Below are 12,951 nucleotides of genomic sequence, written 5' to 3' on the forward strand. Positions count from 1 at the left end.
TATGTTGGAGTTTCAATTGAGAGATTTTTTCAAGTACGATTATTTGAGGGATATTTTTGTAGAACAACTCATATTATTTTTCTAAGATAAGAATTGTAAAATGTTTAGGTATTCATTCAAATTTAATTCTAGCAAAAAATCACTTGAATTCGAAAATCAATTGAACACCCAATTAAATAGTTGTTATTTTAGTATTTTCTTCAAGCACCACATTTATCTAATTGAACACTCAATCAAATATTTATCGTTCACAGAAATAATCTATAATTAGATACTTAAAAAAATAAAAGATTCATAAATAAAATTTGTAATCGACCCCACAATGTGTCGTTAGGAAGGACATATCATTACTTGCTCCCCCAACCATGAAAACTTTATCCATGGAAATTCATTTTTCCTTATTTATGTTCTGCTGGCTCACTCACTTTCTGCCATAAAAAAAAAAGGCTCTCCTTTTCTTGCCCATGGAGCCCAGGTGCTTTAAAGAAGATTCAAAACGAGAGCATCTACCATTCTCATAACTTGACTTCAGTTTGCTCCCATCAGTTGCAAATTCCACTAGCAAGATCAGATTCAGTTTCTGGAAAAAGAAAAAAAGACCAAAAAAAATAAAAAAGGTTTGAGTTTATATGGCTTCGGCTCCAGGTGATTTAGAGAAAGCTGAAGCAAGGTTAGTTTCTCTATATACTTACGAGTTTCAAATGCATGCCTCAAATTCAACTTTTTTCCTTTCTTACAAAAATAAATGTTTTTAATTATATTCTTATTGATCTAATAAAATTCTTTTGGTGTTTTGATGACATGCTAAAGTCATTGCATTGCAATAAACTTTAATTCTATCCTGTATGCGTAATTTTATGTTCTTTGTGTCTTGGCCAGCAGAACAGATTATCCAAATTCAAACCAGACAACGGAAAATTCTGACACGAGAGACGGAGATGTGAAAAATTCAAAAAATGCAGCACGGTTGACTAAAATATTTATAACATCATGTGTGCTTGGCGTTTTGCTGGATCCTTTGTTCCTCTACATTCCTCTCCTCAACTACGATTTGAAGTGTCTGAGGTTGGACAACACCATAAAGATTATCGCTCTCGTCTCGCGATTGTTCACTGATATATTTTATGTAGGCAGAATTATTTTGCAAGTTTGTAGATTTGAAAATTGTTCGCCTTTCGTCAATCGTATTCTTCCCGAAAGTTGCTCCTCCAACGTAATAACATCACTCATCAAATGCTTTCGTGAGTTATTACCTGAAGTAACTGAAGTTCATAAGAAGGAATATCTAATACCAAGTATAACTAAAGAGATATGGGAGTCGTCCATCATAGTTGACATTTTAGCTATTCTTCCTTTTCCACAGGTACGAACAAAAGCCCTTTGATATCTCGACTCTAGATCCAGTAGTTAACTGCTTTTCCAATCTCACTGTTTTTGTTTTTGCTTTTCAAATCTCACTGTTTTTGTTTGCATGGAATGCCATATATATGTATATGAAATTTCTCAAATAAGTTTATTTAAGGACATCCTTGTAAGACTCATTTTGTATTGTATTTCACTAATTCAAACATTATATTTTGTAGATATTCATTTAAAGATCATCATCTTTTCAAAAATCACTTGAATTCGATATCATTTGATCACTCAATTGAAATGTTGAAATTTTTGTACTTTCTTGAAGCACCGTATTAATTAATTTTGTAGGACACAATTGGATGTCGAAACGGTTTCCGATTTGTCTAATTTTTTGTAAGGATGATCTATGGATGTAGACTTAAAAAATAGATAGTTTGGATCGTTGAAAAAAAATTCGTATGAGACCCTAAATTATGTCACCATAAAGATTGAAAGACTTTATCGATTATTATAATGATAGAAAGACCAAGTAATCAACACTTTGGTGGCTGTAAGTACCCATTTCAACCAAATTAGATGACATTCTGAATAGTGGCCAAGTTAGGATTTCACATTAGAGGGGGTCTTTTATAAAATTTGTCTCCTCTTCATAATTATTAGGAATTTCATATTTTAAATTTGGTTAAATACTAATTTTATCATTTGCACTATTAAAGACTTAAAAAATTAATCATTTTATATTCCAACAGATAAAAGAAATGGAGAAAAAAAAGTTCATAAAGCACAATATTAAGGTACCCAACTCATACATGAAAAAAAAAAATGGGGAAAAAAAATCACAAAATTTTAAATAAAATATTAAAACTTTAGGAGTTTTTAGTGCAAATATCATAAACTAACCTAGAAGATTTAAGAGAGATGTGTTGAAGGGAGATCAAGACATTTTCTGGTTTATATGTATACAAAAAGAACATAATATATTATTTTATTTTAGGGTAAATATCCTAAAATTAATCTAATATATATTATTATATTATATATCATATATAATATACAAATAAAAGAGGTAAAAATGGAATGGGGGTCTGGGACCACACTAGTGCCATGTTGGGTCCGCCCCTAATTTTGACTATGTTTGATTGAATCGAAGAAGAATACCTTTATTATGAAGACTGGGCGTCATCTCTGCTATTTCGATTTCAACAAAAGAAAACTAGGGTTAATTTTAATTAGAATGCTAAACTTTCACCCTTAAGGCATATTTGTCTACGCACTCTCAAATTTAACAATTATGTATCATAATCTTATTAATTTTTTGCAATCTAGTTTATGCATTAACTTCACTAGCGAAATTTCCGTTAATTGCCCACGTGACAGACTTGTGACCTACTTATTCACTTCTTTCAATGCTAGTTGAAGGGTATTTCAGACAATTGATGTCAAATGGGTTTGGGTGGGATTTTTTGTGTCAAATGGGTTTGGGAGAGAAGACACCAATAATTGCCCGAAAATACTTTTCAAATGGCATCAAAAGAAACGAATAGGTGGGACTTACCCTTGCCACGTAGGCAATTAAAAAATTTTTTGACAGTAAAGTTAATGTTGGAACAATATTTCAAAAACTTAATAAGATTAGGGTACATAATTGTTAAAATTGCAAGGGCAAACATGCCTTAAGGGTGAAAGTTCAAGATACTAAATTGAAATTAACCCATAAATCTGTCTATTTTTCCCATTCATATTTGTGTGATTTTGTAAAACTGAGAAAAGTATTAGAAAATAATTGAGAAAAGTATTAGAAAATAATTGATTTGGTTGACGAAAGGCAGACATCCTGGCGAAGAAAAGGATACTGTATTGCAGTAGGTTCTTGTCAGTTAGGAATTTTTTTTCCTCTAAAAAATCATTATGACTTTTGAACTAATTAATAAATCCAGATCATTAGTGATGATATGACGCTGCCATGTCACTTGGGATCCAATTGTCAGGTCACTGGATAAACAAATTTAGTATCTCTAGCATTACTCTAATTTAATATTTTGTCTCATGATATGTTGTTAATAGTTGATATTAACATTGCAATGTGTCCAGGTGGCAATTCTCATTTTCTTTCCAAAGATGAGGGTCTCAGGATCTTTCGGGAAGCGTATTATGAATTTTCTTGTTATGGTGCAATATGTACCACGAGTTCTTCGCATCTACCTATCATGCAAGAAAGCTAGAAAACCTTTCAAAGGACAAATCCCATTATGGCTTAAAGGTTTACTCAATCTTTTCCTCTACATTCTCGCTAGTCATGTAAGTTTCACTTTTATCGTAATTTATTTAATTTTAAAAAATTCGCTTTCTTTAAATGAAGGATCATATTTTTCTCAAAAGTTCAATCTAACAAGCTTGTTGTTTCTTTAGGTGCTTGGAGCTTTTTGGTACTTTTTTGCTGCTCAACAAATGATAAGTTGCTGGGAACATGCATGTCGATATGGAAATGGATGTGGTGCTATTACATTTAATTGTCATGATCACCAAACATTGAAAAATATTACGGTTCTAAATGATTTCTGCCCAATTAATCCTCGAGATACAACTCCACCATTTAATTTTGGCATATACCTAAATGTCCTTCAGTCAGGTGCATTGTGGTCAACAGACTATCCCCTGAAGTTTTTGAACAGTTTTTGTTGGGGCCTGCGAAATTTGAGGTTTGTACATGTGAAACCAACGTATACATTGATGCTGTTTTTTAACTAGAGAGAAATGGTTTTAGATTTCCTTACATTGAGCATTTGAGATTTGTATATATTATGTATTCTGATCCATTTCATGTTTGCAGTTCTCTAGCTTCAAATCTCCAACCGAGTTTCTATACATGGGAAATCACCTTTGTAGCTTTTATATCTATAATCGGCTTGATACTGTTCGTATATCTCATTGGAAATTTGCAGGTTCGTACGGTGTATAAAAAGTTTTCCGTAAGCTTAAAGCTCCTGATTTGATATTCTCTCTCTCTCTCTCTCTCTCTGGAGACAAAAAGCTTCAATTGAGGGAAAATCTTATGGGATCCATTCGCATTATATATATATATATATACTAACCCCTTATCACACACTCATGTGTGTGTCTTTTGCTTTATATATATATATATATATATTTAATTTTCTATAACAATTATAATTAGAACTAATGAACTGAACCTTGTTGTTGTGAAATAGACCTACGTGCTTATAGATACTGAAAGGTTAGAGTCGCACAGACGCGAGAATAAACTTAAACGGAAGCTTACAGAAAATGACCGAAAAGTAGAATCATGGTTATCTGGCCATGGCATCCCCCTTAGTAGAAAGCAAAAGATCATGGAAGAGATAAAAAGAGAGCTTGAAGAAAACTCGGATTTTGATGTGGTTAGGGAAATCCTCTCTATTCTTCCCCTCGAAGAAATCAAAAGTTGCAGCCCGTTGAGTAGGCTGAGGAAGGTAGGTTCATCCCAACGCATCATATTTAAATTTTCACCACCATTATTCGTACCCAATGATGATATATATTATATTTTTAATTGCTGATTATTTTTCTCAAATATTTCTAGGTGCCACTACTTAAAGACATGGACGAAGGAGTTTTGGTAGAAATCTCTGAGAAGCTTCATCCTGAGAAGTATACTCCTGGAAAAATCATTATAAACAAGGATGAAACACTTCAAATGATGCTTTTCATTGTGGACGGACGCGTAATCATTGAAAAGACAGATGGTTCTCAGTTGGAACATCTAGGCCCAGGAGATTTTTATGGAGAGGAACTTCTAGTTTCCCCATTGTGGACCTCCTCTAGTGATGCAAAACCCATAAACCAGTCTGTTCAGGCCATTGATGATGTTCAAGCCCTTGTTCTCTTTGTCACAGACATGGCGACCTTGAGCTTTAGTTCCAGGCGGTATATCAACGAGTTGCGCATGGTGGTAACTATTCTTCAGAAAGTAAGCTCCTCTCTATTTAGAAGATATATAAAAGATGAATAACTGGATTCGCACCTTCCATCCTAACTAGCTACTAATATACAATGATGTTACTTATTTAATTTATATAATGTTCTCTTTATGTTTGAGAAATTAATAATGTGTCAAATCCTAGGTGCCAAAACTTCAAACTATGGATAAACAAGTATTGAAAGCAATGTCTCATCATCTTTCTCCGGTTAGCTATAAACGCGACGACTATATTGTTCGAGAGAACCAACCAGTTAGTAGGATGTTCTTCGTCACGAGGGGAGAGGTAACAAAAAATGAGAACCCTCTGGAAGCAAATTTTATTGGAGAAGAACTTCTTGAGTGGGTATTGGATAAGTCTTTTCCTACCATATTACCCTTGTCGACCTGCACTGTTAGAGTAGTCTCAAATGATGCCGAAGTCCTCATTTTGAAGGCCAGGATGTTGAAGAATGTAGTCTCTAAGTTCATGAAGCATTTCAGCAATTTCTCCTCTCTCTCAGATATCCGGTTAACTTGGCTAAAGAAAGTAAGTTGCTCCATCTGCAGTACTAACTTTTAACCAATTTGCTTTATATTTTTCTTAACTGACAATGTCACATCTATCTAATTTTAGGTGGAAATCTTTCAACAAATGGATGAACAAGTGTTGGAAGCAATATGCAAGTGCCTTAAGCACATGAACTTCAATGTTGCCAAACGCCATATTCTTCAAGAGAAAAAACCACTTAAAATGATGTTCTTCGTCATCCGAGGAGTTGTATTAATTGAAAGCGATAGTGCTTTGGAAGTGAACGTTAAAAACACCTGTGAAATAGGAAGTTTCTATGGAGAAGAACTTGTACATTGGGTTACAACTTGGGTACACAAGTCCTTTCCTGCCAAACTACCTTTATCACCTGGTTCTGCGCTATGTAGTGTGCGTGGTGGTCCTGTCGAAATACTTGCTCTCAAAGCCGACGACTTGAAGAGTGTAGTCTATGAATTGAGGTCGAAATTCATCACGGAAACCACCCTGCCTACAGATTCTGATCAGCCTCGAGAACTGACCATCCTAAAGAATGTAAGTTCCTCTGGATGAAGAGAACCTGACCTATATATATATATTATATCCTATATATTTTAATCATTATTCTAATTTCTCCTTTGCCTTAAATAAATATGGTCTCCAATAATATCCTAGGTGGAAATCCTTAAGACTATGAATGAGGAAGTGTTGAAAGAAGTATGCAAGCATCTTACTGAAAAAACGTATAAAGATGAGTACATTATTATGAAGGATAAACAAATGGAAATGATGTTCTTCATCGTCAGCGGAGTTGTGTCAGTAACAAACGAGAGCTCGAAACATTACCTTAGAGAAGGAGAATGTCCAAATCACAGTGGAGATGAGCTTATACAACGTTGGGTGCGATCTAAATCTACCAGCGTTTCTGCCGAATTGCCCACCTCTCCTTCTAGTTTTTGGGCCATCGGTGAAGTTGAAGTTCTGATTCTTAAGGCCGAAGACTTGGCAAGTGTTCAGCTTGGTGATCGAATTGGTTAGTATTATCATGTATGTGCAACTAATTAATTAATTTTGTCGTGAGTTGTGCATATAATAACGGCATGTGTGTAGTAATAAGATGTTATCTTCCCACCGCGGCTACATGCCTGCTTATATACATACGTGCTTTCGTTGTCTGATTTCTAGTATTTGATGATCTTGGCAGGCTCTTGAGGAAATGGCAAGGAAGAGTGATGGTACGATTACTTGTCCAAGGACAGGTTTGGTTTGCAATTAAACAAATCTGGTGAAGGCATGTGTGTGTATTTATGTATGCAACCCCGCCTTAGTTGTGACCTTTGTTGGAAAAGATAAGGAGGTGGGGTAATTGGTTGTACATTATTGTGTGGAGGTGCCAAGGTAAGCACTCTTTTTTTTCAAATACCAAATTTTCCTCTTCTGGGGATTGTTTATTAGAAAAGAATTATTATTTTTTATTTTTGGTCGAAAATCATATCATTAAAAGAAGCCCTGGAAAAGGAACAAAAGCTGGTATCAAATTACTTATTAGGGAGGAAGACCAGAACTTTAGAAGCTAACTTCAACATTTTTTTGTTTAATTATCCAAGGCTTAGGCTTGAATTCAATATGTTTTTCATGAAACTTGCCAAAATTGAAATTCTCATTACATCACTAGCTAGCTAGCAACAAGACAATGAATTATATGTCGGCCATCATCATACAATACGAGTTCGGCGTTAATTTCGATTTGATTTTGCATCCCACTAGAACTATAGTAGAACCAAACAATTCATCATGTTCACGTCTGACATGAAGAAGTTGAGCGTTTGAAGATGACCCGAGAAAGTGGTCCCCGCGGTCTCTTTGGGAGGTGGAGATGGAAAGAAATTCAACTTAGCCAGTCCCTTAGCAGCTGAATAATCCCATGCCATAACCTCGAGCTTAATGGCCACTTCTCTCATGGAGGGCCTTTCATCCTGCAACCCTAGACAGCTTTTTAAGAGATCAACCACTTCTTGGCTATCTCCAAATTTTCCTCCGTGATTATTTTATCATCAAGAATTTGATCCAAGCGACCCAGCAAATATATATATATATATATATATATATATATTTAGTCCATGGTAAAGCGTTTAGGAGACGAACAAATTTATGAGAAGAAGACTTGGGTAGAAGACTAGAAGTCTGGAAGCCAACAACTTTCGCATTTCTTTTATTTATAATCCAAGCCTTGAATTAAAAATGTTTTTCATGAGGACTTGCAAAATGAAATTTGCTTTGGTTGGGAACGAGAAGACTTAGAAGTAGATCTAGTCTCGATGCTTGCTAGCTTTAACATATTTTATTAAAGCCTGGAATTAAAAATGTTTTTCATAAGAACTAGCTTGCACTGCAATTTATAAAATCACAAATCTTACCAAAATGAAATTTGCTTTGATTTGGGAGATGAACCAATTTAGTCAACAAGACTTGCAGAGAAGACCAGATTTTATTCTCAATGCTAACATAACTTTTTTTTAAAAAAAAAAAAATCCAAGTCTAGAATTAAAATGCTTTTTTTTTAAATTTTTTTTTATTGCGATTAACTCATACTGGAATTAAAAGCAAACCAAAAGGTAGAGAATAGTGAAATATTTAAAATATCAGCTAATTTCATTGGTTAATGCAAATCTTAAAAATTAAAATTATTAATTAAATGAAGAGAATATGATAAATTCACACTTTTTCATATTAACATAATAACTGGTTTTTATTTTACTCCATGAATAATATCTAGTTCGCTAAATAAAATTTGCGTTTATTTTTATGGATAATTAAAAGTTTAGGGGGAGATTGAAGTAAAATTTGCTTTTCTTTAACAATTTGTGGCATTCTCTTCTCAACTTCTCGTGTGCGGTGAAAACTGGTACGTGGGGTTATTGGAAATTATGGTCTTGTAAATTGTACGTTCCAATCTTGTAGTTACTACCGGGGGGTCATCCATATAATTATTCTATTACTTCTCATGTCCAACATTAAAAATTATCCAGAAAACCATAGTGCAGTGAAGCTGAAAAAGAAAGGAAAATCATTATAAAAAAAATAGTTACAACACATTAAAGGATTCTTTGCCAGATAGAGTTCAAGAGGATGAACAGAAAGTTAAAGTCACTACAATATTGTTGGGTATATATGATAGCTGAAGCCAACTGGAATTGTTGAGCTGGCAGTGGTTAGTTCAGTGTTAGATGGTTAGGCTGTTACGCAACAGTTTTAGAAGTTCGTTAAGAGCTTAAGAACAAGTGTATAAATACTCTAAGAAACCTTGTAAGGATTTATAAGGATCTCACATTATTAGAACTTCAGCGTCTAACCTAAAACTAAACCAATCCTAATGCATCAAAGACTATGCTCTCATGCAATACCCAAAGTTCATATACGACTACATATGTTCATGCAAAACTGTGAACAAATCATGCACTTCAATTCATAAGTAAATGAGCAAAGATCACAAACCTTGTTTTACACAGTTGTTCCGACTGCCGAAAATCTTCTATTCACCGGAAATCACCTCTCTCAAGCTCAACTTTCGCTCTCAAATACCAAGTGTTCCCTCAAGCATAACCCTTCACCTTTTATACTGAAGCCCTAGCATCAGGAAGCGAAAGGGCGTAACAATTATGACAGCACTCATCCAACGTGTCCACTCCTAGCATTCATTACAAACACATGCTTGCACGGAAGCCTAGGCCTCATGCTAAGCGAAGATTTTTATCCCAGCAAGCCAACCCCAGCAAATCTAATAAGTGCATCACGATTCGGAAACCTGTTCCGATCGACAAAGCATGCCGAACGGCAGGCTCACAAGGTTGAGTTCACCTCACCCGCCTAGCCGTTCTTCCTAGCATGTCAAACGGCAGGTGCTCAGGGTCGAGTTCTCCTCACCCTCATAGTCTTTCATCTTTTCATACCGAACGACAAGGGCATATGATAGACTTTCCCCCAAGTACCCTTTTTCCCAACAACCCCATTGGTTGGAGACTGGGGGGACTATATAAGTATCATCGGCAAACCACTAGGAACTTGCTAAAATTCCTGTAGCGAGGCCCGGATCAGAATGTCGAAGACATGTACGAGTACCCAACCAAGAAGTCCTTTCTCAATCGAGAACTTGGGGGAGTCATGTTGGTACCATATTTGACTAGGTCTCTCACGCCACGACACATGGAAATGACCTGACACCAAGCAGGGCCTAGAAGCCCAAGTTGGCCAGCCTTACGAGTGGTAGATGCCCTGAGCACCCACTATTGATTCTACACTGACCGGCTCTTCACGTAGGCTCACAATTGACAATCGGCATGTGTGCTCAGCACCCGTTGTCAATTCAGGCTCCCAAAAGATATCTCATAGGGATGTGTTGTGTTCTTTACTGGTATACTTTCTAGGATACATGGTAGTTCCCCAAGCTATTCCCACAAGTCCCACATCGAAAGTTTATACCAATGAAACACCAAAACTTCTATAAATAAGGCCTTTTGCGGGCAAAAGGTAATAGCGACTTTACACTTATGCCCTTACTTTGTCATCAGCTAACTTATATTTTCTTCGGCTAACTTTAGTATTGGAGGGCCTTCGGTCGGTATCACACCAATGTCTTAGGTCTTACCTACTGCTTTTTTCCTTTCTCTGAGAAATGCCGACGGACATGCTTACTGAAGGCATATCAGATCACACATCATCCTTAAATTTGGGCCCACTACTGATCATCTAGTTTTGAGCACAAACAACTGCAATGAAGTAGAATGTTCAAATCACAGCGGAGATGACCTTATAGAATATTGGATGCAATCTAAATATATTGTCTTTTCTACCAAGTTGCCCTTATCTCCTTTTAATTTTTGGGCCATCGGTGAAGTTGAAGTTTTCGTTCTAATGGCCAACGACTTGGCTGAGGTTCAGCCTCGTCCAAGTGCAACTGTAAATTGATTGTTCAATTATTCAAGTTTATTAGCAATTTTGTTCTGTAACTGTTGGAATGTCATGTGCTCTATGTACATAAATCATTCCCTGTCCAAACGCAACCGCATATCTCCTTCAAAATATCTTTCTTTTGTGGGTCGGAAAACCAAATTGAAATTAATAGTATCTACAAATTACCTTACCGAAACGTATTCTGTATTTTTATATTGAATTAATTTGAAAGAAATCCAAGTAGCTTATCATCTACGTGTACATCACATAGTTGTGCAATCACTTGAAAGGTTCAGACGGCAAGTTGTATAAGACTCTTTCAACGAGAAAGTCTCAATTCCAAATATATAGTTCTGTGGCCCGAAATCACTTCCAGTCGCTTTAAGAGAGATGAGTTGGGAGTGTATATTGAGTGCATGCATTGTAGCTAGCTGCTAATTATATTCAGAGATGCTGCTTTGCCTTGACCTGATTCAGATATATACTGTTTTTGTGTGGGAAGGATGGAAGGAAGAGTATCAAAAAACAAGGTTCATCAAATGTCAACCCTATCTACTTATACGCCAAATATTGTTCACATGGCAATCATACGTCATAGTTGATAACTACAGTGTTTTCTTTCTTTCCAATCTCATTGTTTTGCGTTGAGTACAATTTGGACACACATATCGTTACTGCTTAAAACGTCCACCGTCAAGACCTTATCCATGGAAATTCATTTTCCCTTATTTCACACCTGCAATAATTCCACAACTAATACTCCCAGAAAACAGGCCACAGAAATGGGCCACGTGGCCACCTATTCTGGACCAAACAACATCGACATTATATATTTACCATTTTTATTATGGAGAATGCTAGCAATCTTTTTTCTAACTTTCTTTTTTGGACTTTCTCTCTTGTACATGTGTTACTTTCTCTACACTTAAAACAATGTCATTAATGCATTAGACAATTTATCTTTTTTTTCCCAAATTGTGAAACCCCGTATTTATAAAATTGTATAGTTTGAAGATTTGATATTTTGCCATTTAATTTATATATTATATTATATTATATTATATATGTGTGTATTACATAAATATCCTAATACATTATATATGGATATGCTTAGTCATTGTTAGTGTAGTACGTGTCAAAGAAAAACAAATGCTTAGCAAGCATAGCTATATACTAGCCTTGTCAATTCACCAAGAAAAGTTGTATAGGATTGGAGGAATTGGGAACTACCCCATCTACAAAGCTAGACCACATAAAAATAACTTGGATGGTAAGTGTTTGTAAACCGCCAAACACCATCCAATAGGAAGGGAGTCACTGCCGATATATTCCTTATATATATATATATATATATATATAGGACGTGAGTTGCATAGCAAACGGAAAAAAATACAACAAGAGAGAAATATTGGTAGAGAGGAGTAAGGAAAAGAGTGAGAAACTGAGTTTGTGAATTCGATGGAAAATTGGGAAACACTTTACATTTCTAGCAAAAGCTTTGGTATCAAGGTAGGGGTTTCTTGGTGACCTTTTACAAAGATTGATCTAATTAAATTTCGTGAGCTCTATATTATGTGTGATATTGTATAATGTTCTTGATATACTATATTTACGTATTGTGAACTATTTGAATAATGTTAGCATAATTATATCATGTCATGGTAATTGGTCGGAGTTGTTGGGTGGAGAAGATAATTGTGGAAAAGAGGGTAATAAGAAGGTTCTTTTGTGTAGTTGAGTCTGACCATTGTAGGGACCAAGTTCAGGCAAGCTCGTGTGCACAGTAGATTAGGAAATCGGCGGTATAATTGTCGATTGGGTGATTTGGGCTTGGAGATCAATGGTATAGACAAGATGACTAGCAAAAGGGGAATTATGAGATAACTGTGATGGGTGTTAGTTTATATAATGGGGCATTCGGAATCACAGTGGTAAAATGCATGGTATGGGACATGCAAATTTGCTTGCCCTACTATATAGATTAACGGGTTGGGTAGAATTGAAGAGCATTCATGCATCATTATTATTATTAACATTAATGTGATATTTGGCTGTGTGATTGCATGTCACTTAATTTAGTTATATCAATCTACTATGGTAAGGTCTCATATCCCTACTAAGCTGTGGTTGCTCATCCCTCACCCTGTTTACTTTTTCAGAT

General features: G+C 35.4%; 1 protein-coding gene across 5 annotated transcripts in view; it reads left to right on the top strand.

Moving 5' to 3' along the window:
• Positions 389-12,951, top strand: part of LOC18786576 (cyclic nucleotide-gated ion channel 1) — a 31,379-nt gene continuing 18,816 nt past the window's right edge. For 2 of the 5 annotated variants that reach the window (XM_020558639.1, XM_020558636.1), the window contains exons 1-9: positions 389-670; positions 880-1,363; positions 3,448-3,654; positions 3,766-4,055; positions 4,187-4,298; positions 4,566-4,826; positions 4,937-5,323; positions 5,478-5,861; positions 5,949-6,182. In XM_020558639.1, the coding sequence (XP_020414228.1) occupies positions 630-670; positions 880-1,363; positions 3,448-3,654; positions 3,766-4,055; positions 4,187-4,298; positions 4,566-4,826; positions 4,937-5,323; positions 5,478-5,861; positions 5,949-6,182 (2,400 nt within the window). In that variant the 5' untranslated portion in view covers positions 389-629. Of the gene's footprint in view, positions 671-879; positions 1,364-3,447; positions 3,655-3,765; positions 4,056-4,186; positions 4,299-4,565; positions 4,827-4,936; positions 5,324-5,477; positions 5,862-5,948; positions 6,396-6,515; positions 6,888-7,044; positions 7,340-12,951 lie in introns of those variants that run through there. The other 3 variants (XM_020558638.1, XM_007218558.2, XM_020558637.1) reach the window with 3 other exon arrangements.

Source organism: Prunus persica, chromosome G2 (genome assembly GCF_000346465.2).
Source record: "Prunus persica cultivar Lovell chromosome G2, Prunus_persica_NCBIv2, whole genome shotgun sequence".
Lineage (NCBI taxonomy): Eukaryota > Viridiplantae > Streptophyta > Magnoliopsida > Rosales > Rosaceae > Prunus > Prunus persica.